Genomic DNA, 20,803 nt, shown 5'->3' on the forward strand with positions numbered 1-20,803 from the left:
GTAATTATTTCTGTAGGCATACTATGAAAATCTTATATGCATCACCTAATCAGTTTTCCAACATTTTATGGCTCAATCGGCTTTCAGTTTGTTGCTGCTAATGGGAGTTTTAGTAACTAAGCTATTCATAGAGAAACAATAAAAGAGCCCAGGTTACTCACAGCACTACCTCCTAGGACTTCAGCTGCTTTTCAAAACTGATAATCAGATAAATCTTGATTACCTTCGGATTTTCTATTTACTCTACTAAATTGAGGTTAGCATTGTGCTTAAGTTAATCTTCTGACCACCTTACTTCCAGTTAATAAGAACCCTCCACCCTAGACTGTGCCTTCGTCAAACAAAAATGGAAAAATGTTCTAAACAATCTCAAATCCAAGCGTGCAAACTTTAGGCAGTAAAACAGTCACCATTTTTGGGGGGTGCTAACTTTTGTTAATTGTACATCTGATCTTTGCAAAGTATGTTAGATGCAAGATTAGCATTACTCCAATGAAAAAAATTACAGCTCTGGAACCTTTCTCTCCTGCCTGGGAAAAGAACACTAAGTAATTCATTTTCCATAAAACAGAGAGACAACACTTCAACCTTAAGATTATTACCTCTGCTAATGTAGGAATTTGTAACTTCTTTTTTTAGAAAGTAAAAACAAAAGATTTTTGGTGAAAGCTAATTTTTGATAAAATTAAAAGACAAATAGAGGTCTTATGAGATGAAAGCCAAATTTCTTTTTAAATACCTTTAAACTCGATACATTGGCAAAAAAGCCTGATTTCTAAAGCATTAAGAAGTAAGTATCTTGGAGAGGATTAATATGAAACCCCAAAAAGGGACAGGAGGGGCAGGAGCCAACTCATTCAGTATGGGGTCTGAGCAGGACTTCAACATTCAGCGACCTTCCAACGTGTAATGCTTACCTGTGAGAATGGACTGGTCAACCCTTAGAGTAGTAGATTTGATGGAAGTTAATCTTATATCTGCAGGAACTTTGTCACCAACTAATTGGAGAGAAAAAAGGCAGCTAAAATAAGCAATTTTGCAATTTATGTTTCATAGAGATCAATCTGTCTCCAAATAAAATACATCTTAAAGAAAATACATAGCCCATATACAGCACAAATACATAAAAATCTGTTAAATTAAGCAAGATAATTAACTTCTCCTTAGGGTATAAAAACCCTTGCTAGATCCTGGATTTGAATTACACAGGAAGAGAATAATGCTTGGGGAAACCTCTAAAGACACATTATTTACACACTTACATACACACATGGCATGGTGAGGGGGATCAAGCTGTACATGCCATGGTTTAACCCATCAGAAGAGATAAAATGTGAGTACGTATCAAACAGCTAAAAGATGCTCAGTAAATCTCACTCATAAGAGGAATGCAAAATAAAACTACAGAGACATCAATTTAAAACAAACTGACAAACAAGAGTTGAGAAAACGCTCCAAGTTTACAAAGACGTATAGAAATAGGGATTCTTATTACAGGGGGACTATAAAATCTGGAAATTCTAGTGTAAATAGGGGGAAAATAATCAGAGTCCTAAATCACTTAGAGGCAAGTGCCTGAGCAGAGATCAATGCAATTCTGTGTTAGTGCACGGTTAATAAGGACAAATTACATGCAAGTAATAGATTACATGTTCTATGTAAAAGTAACAGTTCATTCAGTGTTTATAATTCAACTCTGCTTCCAGACTTTATGACCACCCTTACTCACATGCCACTGAGTACTAAGAAAAAAATGTTACAAAATCTCTAGAGGGCAGTTTGACAATATATATCAAAACTACAAAGCACAATCTTTTTACCCCACATAATCCACTACAAGGAATTTACTCTTGCTCAGCAGAATATGTTTAGTCACAGCACAGTTTCTTATTAACAGAAGAAAGATGAAACAACTCCATTCATACTAAAGTGAAAATCTCCTCTAAGATATACTATATATTAAGGGTGAAAATACAAGTGTGAAGCATCACCTATATGGACTACGATTCATACAAGGAAATACCTCTGGGAAGGTATTACAAAATCTTAATGCTGGATAACTGGGTATGGAGCAGAGGGAGACTTTTCACTTTGTACCCTTTGGTACCTTTTTAAATTTGATTTATCAACTAAATGAATAAACCTCTTGAATCACCTCATCAAGAGGATCTGTAAGTCAACTAAGTCTTCTTCCCTGTGCCAAAGAGCTCCTTGAACAGCTCTTAAAAAGGTCCATATCTCGAGTTTGAAAAGAGCAAATGCCACACTGCAGATGCAGGAACAGATAAAACCGATTTTTTTTTTAAGATTTTATTTATTTATATGACAGAGAGAGAGCCAGCCAGCGAGAGAGGGAACACAGCAGGGGGAGTGGGAGAGGAAGAAGCAGGCTCCCAGGGGAGGAGCCCGATGAGGGGCTCGATCCCAGGACTCTGGGATCATATCCTGAGCCGAAGGCAGACGCTTAATGACTGAGCCACCCAGGTGCCCCTAAGCCAATGTTTTAAATGGTCTTGAGAACAGCATCCAGCACACTGTAGGCATTCAAATATTGCTGAACACATACATATCAGTACCAAACCAAGTGGACATTAAAATAAGTGCACAACAGCTTTCCCTGACTTTCTGAAAGGTAACTATGATAGTTTTGCAAGTCTGATACAAGGGAGAGCTAAAAATTAGAACAAGTACAGTCTCCTCTAGAATTACACAGTTTTGGGGTGCCTGGGTGGCGCAGTCGTTAAGCGTCTGCCTTCGGCTCAGGGCGTGATCCCAGCGTTCTGGGATCGAGCCCCACATCGGGCTCCTCCGTTGGGAGCCTGCCTCTTCCTCTCCCACTCCCCCTTGCTTGTGTTCCCTCTCTCGCTGGCTATCTCTATCTCTGTCAAATAAATAAATAAAATCTTAAAAAAAAAAAAAAAAAGAATTACACAGTTTTGTTTTTGTTTTTTTTAAAGAGGGAGTGGGGGGGTGGGAGAGGGAGAGAGAGAAACTTAAGCAGGCTCCATGCCCAGCATGGAGTCCAATGCGGGGCTCAATGTCCCAACCCTGAGATTATGACCTCAGCCGAAATCAAGAGTCAGATGCTTAAACAACTGAGCCACCCATGCACCTCTACATATAGTATTTTTAAGTCAAATGTTCATTTTCCATAATTACTCTACATACTGAAATTTTAACTGCCACTGGTTATATATAAATTGGCAAAATAGCCATTCTGTCCAAGTAGATTCAGTTCATTTGTTAAGCCTTCAATTTAGCTCTGATTCTTCTGCATTCCGGAGCTTTGAAGTTCAGGAAGAGTATGATTTGCTTTTTGAGCTCCAGTTCATTAAATAGCCCTATAGCCTAACCAGGAAATGTGGTCACAAAGCAGCCCAGAAACAGACTGTCAGTATAAAATCTCAAGAGGCAAAGATCATCCTTGCATTTGACTGCAGGGACACATTAGGTTAAGGTGAAATTCCTNNNGGAAATGCTTATGCAACGAACAGCAATACTCCCTGACTAAATAAACGAGAACCTTTCACTTTAATTCTGCTCCTACTACCATAAACCATATACGAAACTTCAGTGACCTACAAGCAGCTAAAATGTCCTATCAAGATGAAAATTTGAAACCATTTAATTTTTTTTACTGTATTATTTCTGGATGTCATAATTAATTTGATTGCGCATGATCTGGAAGATGAAAAGAATATAAGGTTCAACAATGAACCTATGACCCTAAATGGAAAATTTACTTGAGAATGTTTCTTGCTGTCACAGGTAATTTATGCCACAGGAGCAAAAAACTTCTAACATGGCACAGAGGTCCCCACAATCTTTAAGTACTATGACATTTCTGCACTCCAACAGCTTGCTCATATCCCAGCAATTTAAAAGCAAACATTTGGTATGCCTGGGTGGTTTAGTCGGTTAAGCGTCTCCCTTCAGCTCAGGTCATGATTGCAGGGTCCTGGGATTGAGCCCCACATTGGGCTCTCTGCTCCAGCAGGAGCCTGCCTCTCCCTCTCTCTGCTGCTCCCCCTGCTTGTGCTGTCTGACAAATAAATAAAATCTTAAAAAAAAAAAAGTGGAACATTTCATTATAAAAAATTTTATTTGCGAGAGAGAGAGAGAGAGAGAGCAAGAGCATGCTCACACATGAGCAGGGGGAGGAGGCAGAGGCAGAGGGAGAAGCAGACTCCCCATTGAGCAGGAAGCTCGATGTGGGGCTCGATCCCGGGACCCTGAGATCATGACCTGAGCTGAAGGCAGACGCTTAACTGACTGAGCCACCCAGGTGCCCAGAACATTTCATTCTATATATTGAAAGTTGAATCCTGTTTTTCTAGTTCAACAATTTTATATTTAAGCCCTAGCTTGTACTCTCATACACCTATCACATCTAAAGCCAGTTAATCTAATACTCAAATTGAGGATAAACTACAAGAAGTTCAAAAGAAGTATCTTGGCATTTATTCTGCTGTGTTTCACTGGAAGCTCAGAGGATTTAAAATAGGTGGAACATATCTTTGAGGCAGTAAGTACCAAGGTTAAATTTCTTTCCTGGGTAACACAGTCAACATATTAGCTATTAATTTAAGGCAGTATCAATTACTATATATATACATACACATACACACACGTTTATCTATCTATATATGCAGCATTAAAAATTATCCTGGTGTTATAAAAAAACCAGCTACTTTCCCCCTAAAGGTGTTGTGGTTTTTTTAAGATTTTATTTTTTTAAAAGATTTTATTTATTAATTTGACAGAGAGAGACAGCCAGAGAGGGAACACAAGCAGGGGGAGTGGGAGAGGAAGTAGCAGGCTCCCAGCGGAGAAGCCCGATGTGGGGCTCGATCCCAGAACGCTCAGGATCACGCCCTGAGCCGAAGGCAGACGCTTAACGACTGCGCCACCCAGGCACCCCTAAGATTTTATTTTTAAGCAATATCTATGCCCAACGTGGGGCTTGAACTCACAACACTGACATCAAGAGTTGCATGCTCTACTGATTGAGCCAGCCAGGCCCCAAAGGTCTGTTTTAAATATATGAAATCTTTTAAATAATTTCTTTGCTGTACAGAAATGGTATGGATACACATTTAATTGTTGGCCAAATATTTAGGAATGACTCAAATGTCAAATGCTAGCAGAACAAATGACCTGGGAAGCCCTTGAAAATTGACCTCAAGCTTTTACCAACTTTCCGTCCATCTGATGACAGCCATTCTAACTGGGAGGCAAAGAAATATGTAGGAGTTAAAAGAAAAAAATCACCTGAGAGGTGCTTATAAACTGTACAATCTCAGGACCTGCTCTTTAAGAATCTGGTTCAATGCATTTCGGGGGGGGGGGGCAGGAATCCATCTTTTAAAAAGTTCTCCAAACACAAAAAATAATACAACCACCACCAAGCATAATAACAGGTTATAGATCCCATCCATGAAGGGCTTGTTCAGAACAGCCCGTTTACTTTGTGCTGTTTCTCATGTGCGAAGTATGCCAGCTCTAGGCCAAGAAGACCTTAAGTCCTCCAACGCCCGAGAAATTTATTATCTTAAAGTTTTACATTGGGGGGCACGTGGGTGGCTCAGTTGATTAAGCATCCTGACTCTTGATTTCAGCTCAGGTCGTGATCTCAGGGTCGTCGGATTGAGCCCCATGTCGGGCTCTGCGCTCAGCACGGTATTGCCCTGAGATTCTCTCCCGTTCACTTGCTTACTTGCAAAGGTGCGAGCCCTCTCTCAACGTTTTACGTTTAATCTGTTTCCATTTGAAACGGATCTCTGTGGGAAAGTAGCATAAATCCATAAAGCAGCATCAATCCAAACTGGTCTTAAAAAACCTGCTATGTTCTAGTATTCTCTTAGCTAGAAAAACCCTCACCTCATCCTGATCAACCCATGTCCTCATTTTAGTTAGGAAACTAAAGCTCGAAGTAAAAGGGGTCTTGACTAAGGAACTTCAGTTAAGTAAAGACTTCTTTTAACCTGCTGTGTGACTCTGTTTTGTGCTTTTTGTTTCTAAGAGTCAATTTAGGATTGAATCTACTAGGAGGCACACTCTAAGGAAGCAAAAGATTTGTAAGATTCAATGGATACTTTTCAAGCTAAGACATAATTTTCCTTTGTCTGCAGGCTTCTATGAATTTCAGACAGAGGATTTTGGGAGTGAGGAGCAGGCAGTGCTGTTCCTGATGATCACACCCAGCAGTATTTCCCTGATGGGGCATGTCAGTGCCCTCCAGGCAAGTGGTAGTGGAAAATTCTTACTCTCGCCAAGGGGATGCTCTGCAATTTTTTCCTCTGAAATTCTTTCCCCCTGTCTCTTGGGTTCTGGTGGTGTAATAAAAGAATAAACTATTATAAATATCTTTCATTTGTTTAACATCTGACACTTTCCAAATTCAGCTCTTGGCTTCATAAGTCCATAAGCTCTTTAACCTGCTACCACAACAGGGATTTCCACTCTGAACAAAATCCTCAACATATACCTCATGCTAGGTCACCAAAAATGCAAGTAGAAGTCGAAGGAAATTACTCTGCCACATTTTAGAAATGAACACAAGCTTTATCTTAAAATCTGGGAAAGAATGTTTGTAAGCCATGGTACTTAAACGATGTTACATCTTTATGTCAAAAATAAATACTGATTGGGGCACCTGGCTGGCTTAGTCGGTACAGAGTATGGTTCTTGATCTCGGGGGTTGTGAGTTCAAACCCCTGCTGGGGGTAGAGATTACTAACAACAACAACAAAATTAATAAACTTAAAAATAAACGAACGAATGAATGAATACTGATGCTTAAAATCAGCATTACTCAGAAAAGGCCTTAAAAAAATATTTATTTTAGAGAGCACACATGCATGCAGGGAGTGGGGGAGGGAAGAAGGGGCAGAGGAAGAAAGAATCTTAAGCAGACTTCACGCTAAGCTCAGAGCCTGACCCAGGACTCGATCTCACAACCCTGAGATCAAGACCTGAAATGAAACCAAGAGCCGGATGCTTACCCGACTCCGCTACCCTGGTGCCCCACAGAAAAGGCCCTTCTATGAACTCGTTATATGTAGGGGGAAAAAAATCTTTATTGTGACAAATTCTACCAGCTATTCAAGGCTTTTCTAAGGAAAAACTATATATAAGATCAGAAATTACCTCCTTAAATATCACTATTGTTTTTGAGTTTAAATGGCTCCTAGAAAAGCAAGTTGTAATAGAATTAACCTAAATTACTTAAACATTTAACTATGACTCAAACATTTTCATTATGGTTCCGATTTGAGTCATAGATTTTTATAGTCAGGCAGAGTGAATGAAATTCCTCACTTGAGAAGCCCACTTGCCTGCTTTCTCCAGGCCTCAGAGGGAGCAGAGAAGGAACATCACAAATCGCCATACTACACTGAGTTTCCTTCCAGTCCATGTTTTGGGAGTATTACCCATGAGAAGACTCATCTTTCAAAAATGCAAATGTTAAAAAAAAAAAAAAAAGCAAATATAATACTCTTATTTAAAATGTTTCAATAGCTTCTTCCTCCCAGAATTGAGATCAAGTTAGTATCTTCATCGTGGTTTATATGACCTCCCAGGACCCAGCTGCTGCTTGCTTCTTACCACAATCCCCTTCCTCTAACACAACACAACGGTTTCCAATTCCTCAAAGTTCTGAGTCTTCACACACCCTCTTTTCCTTTACCCCACTAGCAAGGCTTTCTGCGAAGTCCCACTTTAGGTTGCTATCCCTTTTGACGTGCCCGTAGAGAGCTGTCCTTTCCTTTCCCGAGGCTCTCACACCACGTGCTCGGTAAGTCTTCCCACTCAGTCACCTCTTATTTCCTAGCCCCGAGCACGACGCGAGTGCACAGTGGGCACCAGATAAAATACCTGTCAAGGAACGAAGTACTTGCACACATTACTTCCTTTAATAAACAAGCATCAGAGACTTATGATTATCAAGCTGAAGAACGTCACAAAGCGAAGAACAATGAAGAGAGTCAGGACCAAAGAGATCTCAGACTTGGTTGAGCTGAATGAGGCAACAGTGATCATTACTTAAATTCTGCATTTAGATTATCAACAACAACAAAAACCCACATCTGCTAGCAGAGACTGGAGGTGTAGCGGAAAGAGCACATGTGAGAGCAGGGCTTTAGCTGCTAAGGCAATGAAGGCTGACAAAGAAGTGTCCTTAGACTGTAAAAGCAGAAGAGTGTCTAGAATATCAACCAAACTCCATTTACATAATGGCGTTTAAGTCTGGGCACCAAAGAAAACCATCAAGATGGTAAAGGATTTGAAAATAATTACATGAAAATAATTACATGAACAGCTGAAAGAGCTAAAACTAACTTGGAAATTAAAATTTTAGCATACGCCACACTGTTAGCACTCAAACCACCCCGCCCCCTTCCACCCCAACTGCCTGTGCGACTGGACACGCAACAGCAGCTCTGAGTTCTAGTCATTTTAAGTTCCCTTCCGGTTCTAAAAGGGCCATGAATTAACCTTCACCTACCTAACAGGCTATCGTGGGAGGAGGAATTAAACTTCTGTGTGACTAAAAAGTAAAAAACTAACGTACAGAACAGATGATTGTATTTTAGCTCGTAATAAGGAATATTTTATAATAAAACAGACTAAAAATGGCATAGCTGGTCCTAAAGAGCCAACTTTCCAGTGACTGGAGGTGTAAGGTAACGGCTCATGAGACGCTGAAGGAGCAGCCCATCACTAAGCAAGCTTACAGTACACACAGTATCCGGCATACTCACCAACAGTTTTCTCCTTATTACAAGAGTAAAGCCTGCTTTTAAAAGGTGAAGACCCAGGATGCCTGGGTGGCTCAGTCAGTTAAGCATCTGCCTTCGGCTCAGGTCATGATCCCAGGGTCCTGAGATCAAGTCGTGTGTTGGGCTCCCTGCTCAGCAGGGAGCCTGCTCTGCCTACAGCCCCCCTCCCCCCGCTTGTGCTCTTGTGCTCTGACAAATAAATAAATCTTAAAAAAAAAAAAAAAAAAAAAAGGTGAAAACCTGTTCCTCAGTCTCCTCATCCAAATAGATACCAGCTGTATCTATTTTCTCTCCTAGGCATTTCTCTATGGATAACTTATTAAAACTTTATTAAAATAGAAATCACAAACCTTTTACATTAATATATACTTATCTGTCTCATGCTTTTTTAATGGCTTCATAGTGATAACACCCACTAAAATTTGGGGAATGCTTGCTTATTGCATACCAAGCACTGCCATAAGGGCTTTATGGGTTACTAACAACCTTCACAATTCTAAGGAATGTGTGATTATCTTCATTCCCAGTTTACAGATGATGAAAATGAGGCACACAAAGCGAACTTGCTCAATGTCACACAGCATTTATAGCCATACTACGTACTAAATCAGTCACCAGTTTCATGGCCATCTAGGCATTTCTTATTTTTCCTATTACACTGTTATATGCTGAACATCTCTGTGCATGGAGATTACTTCTGGAGGACAGATTCATAGAAGCAGAATTTTCCCACAAACATATACTCCCACCAAATTTAATTCCTGTCATTTCTTCATTCTCAATCTTGTATTTTTCTGAGCACTGGTAACACTATACAACATGGTTTCTTCTAATTTTTCCAAAATCTTAATCAGAGTGACATGGATGGAGATGGTACTTACTGGTACTGTGACTACCTCTGAGTCATGGGGAATGGGGAGGAGGTAATTACAGGAAATCAGGAAATGCCAGCTCCAAGAGATTTAGATGAGGCTTCAAGATCAACTAGTCCATCGTGATCTGATGGTCAGGGGAGATCTTCCTGAGTTCCTTGTTTCCTTAAAGTCTTAGCTACCCTGACTGATGAATGAAGGGCCCTAGGTCTCAAAACTCTCTGCTTCTAATACACCTGGACTGATTTCTGTAAGACTATTTGTTCTGCTTCCATACAAGTTCTTAAGATTAAGAACTTAACATCTCCGATTGTGAAACAGGACTTACAGGAACAACTAGGATAATGATTTTTACACTACCTGGATGCAGAGGCTCAAACCTACACCTCTAGCTAGCCCCGTTCTCCTATCCTTCTCACTGCAAAACAACTCCATATGGGGGAAAAGGGAAGAGAGCAAACCTGCTCCCCACCTTATTTGGTCATACATTTTTGCTTCCACTTCTCTGACCCATGTTTATCATTTTAGAGCATTTGGGTTTGTTTTTTTGTTTTTTTTTTTGTAAGTAATCTCTACTCCCAACATGGGGCTTAAACTCATTATCTCAAGATCAAGAGTCTCATGCTCTATTGAATGAGCCAGTCAGGCACCCCATATTTACCATTTTAGAAACAGGTGAAAGCTATTTAACGATGTCCCAGCAATACTATGTATATTGCTTAACAATATTTTACTTAACTATACCACTTAATTGTACTTCTCCCCGCCCCCAGTTTTACTGAGATCAACATATAACACTGTATAAGCTTAAGGTATACAACATAATGATTTGATATGTGTAAATTGCAAAATGATTACTAGATTACTTAACATCCATCAGTTCATAGTTGCAATTTTTTCCTTGTGATAAGAGCTTTTAGCAACTTTCAAATATACAATATAGTACTGTTAACTGTAGTCACCATGCTTGACATTACATCCCCTGAACATCTGTCTTATAACTGGAGTTTTGTACCTTTTGGCCACCTTCACCCAATTCCCTAACCTGGATGTCCCTGGCAAACACCAATGTGATCTCTGTTTCTAGGAGTTTTGGGCTTTTTGTTTTTTTTTAAATTCTACATATAAGTGAGATCACTCAATATGTGCCTTTCTCTGCCTTATTTCACTTAGCATAACACCCTCAAGGTCCACCTGTGTTGTTGCAAATGGTATGATTTCCTTCTTTTTTATGGCTGAGTGAAATTCCACTGCACACATATAATACACTTCTTATCCACTCATCCATCCGAAGACGGTTAGGTTGTTTCCATGTCCTGCCTATTGTAAACAGCACTACAAGTAACATGGGGGTAGAGATATTTCCTTGGGATAGTTATTTCTTTTCCTTCAGATATATGCCCAGAAATGGAATTGCTGGGATCATATGAAGTATGTACTTTTAAAAACCAAACAGCCAGATCCTGAGGTAGACTTCTAAGAAGAAGGACAAATGAACCCCCCTGAAATTGCATGCAAGATTCTGAATGTGTCTTCGGGGAGGGAGATTTCATCAATTCTCAAAGGGACTGTGATCTAGAAATGATTAAGAACCACTGCACTAGAGCTCTGTTTCTCAAAGTGTGGTCCACCTGGGAGTCTGGTGGAGGCGCTGAACAATCAGACCCCATTTCAGACCTACAGAATTTAATCTGGACTGTAACAAAATCCTCATGCACGTGAAATTAGAGAAACATTGCTCTAAGCAGCTAGTCAAATCTGAAGGCCTGTTTTTGTCTGTTTTAAAAAGAGCCCTCAATGGAGCACCTGGGTGGCTCAGCCAGTTAAGCGTCTGACTGTTGATTTTGACTCAGGTCATGATCTCAGGGTGGTGAGATGGAGCCCCAAGTCACGCTCTGCAATCAGCATGGAGTCTGCTTGAGATTCTCTCCCTCTCCCAGCCCCCCTGCTCAAGTGGGTGCACACACATGCGCGCGTTCTCTCAAATAAATAAATAAAATCTTCAAAAGAGCCCACAAGAATTATTTTTACACTGGGAAAGGCTTAATTTAAAAAATATATGCTTTTCTATGACTGTCTGGGGCCCACACAGCCCCAAATATTTACTAAAAGTCTCTGTACCCCCACCCCCCAAAAAGCTTGCAAACCGCTCTGCTCTACAGCACTGAATTGATGTCTTGGGTAGTGTTAGGGGTTAGGGAGCTTGGCAGTTATGGACTGAAGTGTTTGCTGATGGTTCAGACTGCTCCAATCCTTTTTTTCCTAAAAGCAAAAGTACACCTGGACTCATGGCCCCAGTTAACAAAAAAGGCCACATTATCAGAATCAAGTATCTTTTTTTTTTTTTTTCCAAGATTTTATTTATTTATGTGACAGCCAGCCAGCGAGAGAGGGAATACAGCAGGGCAGTGGGAGAGGAAGAAGCAGGCTCCCAGCGGAGGAGCCCGATGTGGGACTCGATACCGGAACACCGGGATCACGCCCTGAGCCGAAGGCAGACGCGTAACGACTGCGCTACCCAGGTGCCCCAAAAGAATCAAGTATCTTTTAGAACCCGAAAGCTCCTGGGGCGCCTGGGTGGCTCAGTTGTTAAGCGTCTGCCTTAGGCTCAGGGCGTGATCCCGGCATTCTGGGATGGAGCCCCACATCGGGCTCCTCCGCTGGGAGCCTGCCTCTTCCTCTCCCACTCCCCCTGCTTGTGTTCCCTCTCTCGCTGTCTCTCTCTCTCTGTCAAATAAATAAATAAATCTAAAAAAAGAACCAGAAAGCTCCTTTAAAAAGTCTACTCCAATTACCCAATTCTGTGGAGGTTAATCTGTCCAGTGTCATGCAGAATTAGAATAATAATCCGGGTTCTTCTGTCAATCAGTCATCTTTGTATTTTACAACTTTGTCTTTCCTTTCCCTCAACTGCTTGGAAACACTGCTTCACAGGTTACTAATTTCCATTACTGCAAGATGACTATCCAAAGTGAAACTTTTCTTCCCTTAAAGAGTTACCAAGTTTAAGAATTCATTTTTTTATTGACTAAGTTCCAAAACTGCTGGCACTACTTATTGAACATTTACTTTTCATTTTAGGAAATAAAAAAAAATCAATCTCTTTAGAAGCTAAAGCAAATGCAATTTTATGTTAAGACTCATTTCTGTCACTTACGTAATCTTAAGATATGATTTGCTCTAAAGCATACTTCCTATAGGACAGAAATCATTTAAGGATACTTATATCTTTGTATTATTCACCAACTCCAGGTTACTAACACACATAAAGTTTGTTTTAAACAATCCTGAAAACAATGGCCTTGAGAGTAAATAAATAACCCCCCAGGCATACAACGGAACCCCCAATTCTGAAGTGAAGACTTTTATGCCTACCATAGCTTGACTCACTTTGATAAAATTAGCAGATAATCTAGAAAGCTTAAAAATATGTTCATTTCTCACAAAATTATACCCGATTTTACTAATTTTGGTTTCCATCCATCCAACTATTTTCCTGGAATTAAGATAATACAAAACTACTGCAGCTTCAGAAGATGAAAATGTAGGTAACTATTTCCGTATTTTTACTTGCCAAAGCAATTTTATTTGGCTCCTATATTCTAGATACTTCTAAGGTTTACATAGCATTTGCTATGCATGCTTACACAATGTCTCCTTGGAAAGGTCATTAGCTGGTATAACAAGATCTGAAATTTAACTTCCTCAATCCCTACATCTCCCCCCCAAAAACCCTCCTGGTCCAGCCTAGCCTTCCAAAAGTTCAGCAAAACTACTCTACAGTCATCCAAAAGCTAGCAAGAAGAACTTTATCACCTGAATTTAGGAGATGAACCCTATATCCAAAAAAAATGGCTACAAAAAGATCTCTCTTTCTGCAAGCATCAAAATAGTAACTCCATACTTGCTGTCATTTCCAAAATAGTTCACAATATTCTCCAGTTTTCAATTCAAAGAAACCCTCAAACTTAATTTCATAATTTAAATGAAAATATAAAAGTTACCATGTCTAAAAGGACAGATCGTGCCATTTATCCCTTCATGCTATGTAGGGTAAGACTGACTGCCAAGAAATAATTTAGATCTACACTTAAAATTTAAGTTCATTTCTATCATTCACAGAACCGAATTATTGGGCTAAATGCCAAATGACAGAGTCAACCAGATTACTAATCCTAATAAAAGCAGAAGTTAAAAAGCCTCAACATGTATAGTTTTAATGTTTTAATAAATAAACACTTATTTATCTGGCTCAGGTTAAGCAGTCACAGAATGTTTTTCCTATATGTTCCATATATCATTGTATGTGTTTTAGGATTACGTGTTACCCAATTCGATGACCCACTGGTTCTAGTAATTCAGCAAAACTATCATTTCTAATTTGGATAGAAATATACAACCACCATGAGAAGTCACCAAACAGACCAAACAACAATAGACTGACAACTTAAAAATTAAATTGTGACCTGGCTTCAACATGATAAGGGCCATTTACAAAAGTCACAGCTAACATCAGACTTCATGACAGAAGACTATGCTTACCCTCTATGATCAGGAACAAGACAAGGATGTCTGCTCTTGCCACTTCCATTCAATATTCTATACTGGGGTTCTATCTAGGGCAATTAAACAAGAAAAAGGAACAAAAGGCACCCAGATGGGAAAGACACAGAAATATTTGCTTGCAGATGACATGATCTTATATATATAGAAAATCTTAAGGACTCTTGAAAAACTAATAAGATTCCAGCAAGACTGCAAGGTTTAAGATCAACAGACAAAATCCAACTGTATTTCTATACACTAGCAAAGAATAATATAAAAATGAAATAGAGAAAACAATCCCAATTACACACAGCTTCCAAATAAAAAAAACATAAAATACTTACAGATAAACAAGAGAAGTACAAGACTTGTACACTGTAAACAACAGAATGCTAAATAAAAGACCTAAATAAATGGAAAAGACACACTACATCCTCACCCAAGTGGCATCTGATGTTCTTGCACTGAAGATTTAATGTTATTCCCCAAAATGATCTATACAATCAACATTAACTCATCAAGATTCCAGGTTTCTGTTTTGTTTTTGGAGAAATTAGCAAGCTGATCTTAAAACTTTTATGGAAATGCAAGGGACCCAGTATACTCCAAACCATAAAGAAAAAAAAAGTAGTGAGGACACAAACTCAATGATGTCAAAACTTACTACACAAAGCTACAGTAACCAAGACAGTGTGGTGCTGGCATAAGGATAGACACACAGATCAATGGAATAATAGTCCATTTGTAGTGGAAAATGTGGTCAACTGATTTTTCACAAGGGTGCCAGACAATTTAATGAATAAGTCCTTTTGGTGCTCAGACAACTGGATATCCAAATGCCAAAGAAGGAAGCTGGACCCCTACACACCTCACACCATATATTAAACCTCTGTGACCTTAGATTAGGCAACAGTACCTTAGGACACCAAAAGTACAAGCAACAAAAGAAAAAAACTAACAAAATGCAACTTTATCAAAACTGAAATGTTTATGCTACAAAGGACACCAAGAAAGTAAAAAGAAAACCTACAGAATGGGAAAAATTCTTGTAAACCATATCTGGTAAGACAGGATTTTTAAAAACAAAAACACAACACCTTACAGATCACTAAAAAGACAAATAACCCAATTTAAATGGATAAGGATTTGAAAAGACATTTCTCCAAAGACAACATACTAACAGAAAATAAACACAGGACAAGATGCTCAACATCATTAGGAAATTAGGGAAGATACCACTTCATAGCTAAAATTAAAAAATAAATAAATGAAAGACAGTAACAAGTGTTGGTGGAGAATGTGGAGAGACCGGAACTTAAAAGTTGTTGGTGGGGAATGGAAAATAATACAACCACTTCAGGTAACTGAAGTGGAAAATAAGACAACCACTTCAGTTTGGAAGCTGCTCACAATGTTAAACATAGAGTAGTCAGTCATATGCCCCAGCAATTCCATGGCTAAGGGTGTACCTAAGAGAGTGAAAGCATACGTTCACACACGTACACGAATATTCACAGTAGCATTATTCATAAAAGCCAAAAAGGGGAAACAACCCAAATGTCGGTGAACTGATGAATGGATAAATAAAATGTAGTACACCCAAACAATGGGATATTCAGCCATAAAAAGCAATGAGATACATTATACACATGAATGAAAAATGTGACCCATGCTACATGGATGAATTCTCAAAAACAATATGCCAGGTGAAAGAGGCAGTCTCAAAAGGCCATATCTTGTATGGTCCCATTTATACTCAATATCCAGAGTAAACTGTGGCTGCTGGGTTCTAGGGGCAAGGGGCAGAAGTGACTGCTAATGCATATGGGCTTTCTTTTTTAGGGGATGAAAATGTTCTGAAATTAGATAGTGATAATGACCACCCAACTCTGAATATACTAAAAACCACTCAAATGTACACTTCAAAAGAGTGACTGTTAAGATGTGTGAATTGTATCTCAATAAACCAGCTTAAAAAGAATTGTGACCTAGGCCTCTAACAAATCAAAATATGACTGATATACCTGTTGTGTGTACACTAAGTATACAGTATATTCTCTAGCACATGAGCTACAGTTGAAGACAGAAGCAAGAAATCACGAAAAGATTCAGTTTCCTCACCTGTAGAGTGTGAACAACTGTACGTATCTACAGAGTGTACTCTGGTGAAGAGCCAAACACTTGCAACCAAGTTGCACACTCGAAGTTTAGCTACTACTGAATGTGTGCATACAGACTTCCAATTATCTGCTCGGTACAGAAGCTGCACAATAACCATGTTTCTATTAGCTGAACCTACCACATACTTCTTTCATTTATTATTCACTGAGACTGTCACATGCTCAGCAAGAAGATTACGATGGTCAGTGTGACAGTTCTGCCCTCACTGCCTCGTGATATGACAACAGCACTTAATAAAATGTTTGCACCTATCTAAAACTAGATACCATCTCTGTTCTGCATCCTTAGAATGGCCAAAATTCAAGAAGAGTAGCATACAAGAGCCCAATGTTCAAGCACTGCACATGCTTTTTAGCAATTCATGTACAGTGGGGAAAAGAGTAGGAAGGAAAAAGTGTAAAACTATCAGAACTGCTTGCACTCCCCACAAAGGTTTCAGAAAGGTGAAAGCAGAATGGATTTAAATGTGTGTATTATTTAGAATAATTACTAGTAAGTCTATTCACCTAAGATGAGGAATTTAAACTCATCTTTTAATATTAAATGGACTGTTTTTTGAATATTAAGAGAAAGGGAGTAGTTGCCAGAAGCTGGAGAAGGGGGTAAAGGGAAGTAACTGTTCAACGAGAACAGAGGGTCAGTTTGAGAAAATGAAAAAGTTCTGAAGATGGATGGATGATGGTCTGGAGATGGTTGCACAACAATGTGAATGTGCTTAATGCCACAGAACTGTGCATTTACAGACAGTTAAAATGGTAAACTTTACATTATGTGTATTTTACCACAACATATGCAAATAAGGGTACTCCAGGCAGACTGGAAATCTTAGGTCACACACACTGAGTCAATCACTATTTGTCCTTCCTAAACCATCAAACACAGCATACAAACCACTACATTTTAGGAAACAGAATTTCACAGTGGACAAGGAAAGTCAGGTAGATTGGGGCTATAACCAAAGTTTTGTCACTATGAGATCTGTGCACTGGGCAAATTAATAAGTTATATAAAGTTTGCTTAACTTCCCAAAAAAGGCCAGGAAAGTTCAGTGGTACTGAAAACTGAAAATAGAGGCCTATATGGCTAGAGCATAGGGAGAGGCATGAGATGAAATCACAGAAGCAAGCAGGAGCCATACAATGCAAGGTCTTTTAGGTGAAAAAGCATTTTATATTTCAGGTCCAATCGGGAAGCCACTGAAGGATTTTAGCAGGTGATCTTTAGGAAACTGCTCTGGCTGCTACGTGGAGTAAGGACTGGAAGAAGGTGACAAAGGAAGCCAGAGCCCAGTAAGGACACAAGGAAAGTCCCAGTGCGAGTTAGTGAATGAGGAAACAAATTCACAAATTTGGGTTTGTTTTAGAGAGAATCAAATGGTCTTAAAGACAGATAATGAGAAGGAAGGACCAAGATGACTTCCAAGCTTCTCTCAGCTAATTAGTCGGTCAGAATGACGTACTGAGACTGGGAAGCCTGGAGAGCAACCAGACTGAGAAGAAAAGTCAAAAGAGTAGCTGGCCTTTATCTCTTCAAAAGGAAAGATGCCTTGAGGGTCAAGGTTACAGCTCCCTCTGACGCTATTTACCATTGCCATCTACTGATGCAAACTCAGGATAAACGCTTTGGTGGTAATTTCTCTAACTTTTCATATAGACTCAATATACTGAAATAGCCTAACTAGCATAAAAAATTCTTAAAATATTTTTAATGTGAGAGGCTGAAGAGTATATGAGTATATTATCAGATTAAGCTGGAGAAATGGAAAACACACAAAGCCAAGCGGAATCTCATACACAAATTTAGGTGACATTATCAGCAACTGCACCTTGCACGAAGGTACTTCTGGAAAGACAAACCATCTTCCTCTGAGGTCTCCTTCCTCAATTACCAGCACCACCACCACCCAGTCACCTAAACCAGAAATCCTGCCAGTGCCACTGATTCTACATCCCAAGCCCAGTCAGTTCCATACACCCATCTGGTTATTAAAACCTGTCATTTTGCATTGAAATCTGAGACTCACTTGTCAAACTACAGTGGACGTAATTTCATGCCAAGGGAGACTGAGTTATTTTGGGACGGGACCTGGTAAAACTTTACAGAGCACCCCCAGATGATTCTCATGCGCACCTCTGCCAAGAACCACTATTCATAAACTCAAAATCTTTCCTCGTTATTTTTTTTTTTTTTAAGATTTTTTTTTTAAAGATTTTATTTTATTTATTTGACACAGAGAGAGACAGCCAGTGAGAGAGGGAACACAAGCAGGGGGAGTGGGAGAGGAAGAAGCAGGTTCCCAGCGGAGGAGCCTGATGTGGGGCTCGATCCCAGGACTCTGGGATCACGCCCTGAGCCGAAGGCAGACGCTCAACGACTAAGCCACCCAGGCGCCCCCATTTTTTTTTTTAAAGATTTTATTTGTCAGAGAGAGACAGCCAGCGAGAGAGGGAACACAAGCAGGGGGAGTGGGAGAGGAAGAAGCAGGCTCCCAGCGGAGGAGCCCGATGTGGGGCTTGATCCCAGAACGTCAGGATCACGCCCTGAGCCGAAGGCAGACACCCAACCAGTGAGCCACCCAGGTGCCCCTTTTCCTCGTTATTCTTAATGCTACTGCTCTCATCATCTCTTGCCTCATCACCTCTGGCCTAGACTATCAAATAGCCTATCTCCAGCCTTCCCCATTCTGACCTATTTTCTATATCACAGCCAGAATTCCCTCTCCAATTCTTATTTTTGTTATAAAATCCACTGTGACAAATGGTAAAAACTGAATGAGGTTTGTCAATCAGACAAGTTTTGTATCGATTTCCTGGTTTTGATAATTGTACTGAACTTATACTAAGAGAATGCCCTTGATTTTATAAACACTCAAGTATTTAGGATTAAGGAGGCATCATGCCTGCGATGTACTCTCAAACAGTTCAGACAAAAATGTGTGAATGTACAGATATCGACTGAAAGAGGATAATGCACATGTGATAAAACGTTAACACTTGGAGAATATGGGTAAAGGATATGTGGGAACTGTTACTATTCTTAAAATATTCTATGTCAAAATAAGTTTAAAAAATGATTTAAAAAAGATACAATCCTGTAAATGTATTTTTTAAAGATTTTATTTATTTGACAGAGAGAAAAAGCACAAGCAGGAGGAGAGGGAGGAGCAGGCTCCCCACGGAGCCGGGACCCCAAGAGGGGCTCAATCCCAGGACCCTGCGATCATGACCTGAGCTGAAGGCAGATACTTAACCCACTGAGCCACCCAGGCACCCCTGTATTTTCCCTTATGATTTTCTTAGTAACATTTTCTTTTCTCTAGCTTACTTTAAGAATACAGTATATAAAACATAAAAACATACAGAAAACAATGTTCTGTATAAGGCCAACAATAGTCTACTAGTAGTAAGTTTTTGGGAAGTCAAAAGTTATACACGGATTCCTGAGTGCCCCAACTCCTACGCTGTTCGAGGGTCAACTGGTAAAAAGTATTCAGAGCTCAGCAGGGTGTGAAAAACCATGACAGGGGCGCCTGGGTGGCACAGTTGTTAAGCGTCTGCTTTCGGCTCAGGGCGTGATCCCGGCGTTCTGGGATCAAGCCCCACATCAGGCTCCTCTGCTGGGAGCCTGCTTCTTCCTCTCCCTCTCCCCCTGCCTGTGTTCCCTCTCTCGCTGGCTGTCTCTCTCTGTCAAATAAATAAAATCTTAAAAAAAAAAAAAAAACATGAAAATGTGAATAATCCAATATGATAACTCTCCAGCAAAAAGACTAGACTGTTCTGATTGGTTCTGGGCATTCAGGGCTGCCTAAAAACATGGCACTGATCTTGAGCAATGACGGTAACAAACTCCTTTAAGATCTGTGCAGAGCTCTGGCCTTGCACTGGATTCACAAACTGTTTAAAGGTCTTTGAAGCTGAGACATGCCCCCCCCCCCCGTGTTATGTAGAAGTATTTTAAAGCAGAGCTTTTTTAGAGCCAGGAAATTACCCTTAACCATCTACTTAGTTTGATAGTTACAAGTATGACAAAACATTTGTGTCAGGAATCAAAGCAGGAAAAGCTAATGTAGCCCTAAGCTAGTATTCTAAATTGCTCAGTACAATAACTGTCAAATCGAGATTAAGTTCATTATTTCACTAGTGCTAGTGTTCTACCATGGACCAAAAGTAGTAAGTACAACAGTTCAAAACACTTTGTTTAAAACAAACACATTTTAGGGGCGCCTGGGTGGCATAGCGGTTAAGCGTCTGCCTTCGGCTCAGGGCGTGATCCCGGCGTTATGGGATCGAGCCCCACATCAGGCTCCTCTGCTATGAGCCTGCTTCTTCCTCTCCCTCTCCCCCTGCCTGTGTTCCCTCTCTCGCTGGCTGTCTCTATCTCTGTCAAATAAATAAATAAAATCTTTAAAAAAAAAAAAAAAAA

At 39.8% G+C, this 20,803-nt stretch overlaps 1 protein-coding gene across 1 annotated transcript in view; it reads right to left on the reverse strand.

The window, feature by feature from the left end:
- Window positions 1-20,803, reverse strand: part of ATP2A2 (ATPase sarcoplasmic/endoplasmic reticulum Ca2+ transporting 2) — a 52,799-nt gene that overhangs the window by 19,194 nt on the left and 12,802 nt on the right. Inside the window, exon 6 of the mRNA XM_040619944.1 lies at window positions 918-998. Coding sequence (XP_040475878.1) covers window positions 918-998 — 81 coding nt within the window. The remainder of the gene's footprint in view (window positions 1-917; window positions 999-20,803) is intronic.

This window comes from Ursus maritimus, unplaced genomic scaffold (genome assembly GCF_017311325.1).
Source record: "Ursus maritimus isolate PB19 unplaced genomic scaffold, ASM1731132v1 scaffold_33, whole genome shotgun sequence".
Classification (NCBI taxonomy): Eukaryota; Metazoa; Chordata; class Mammalia; order Carnivora; family Ursidae; genus Ursus; species Ursus maritimus.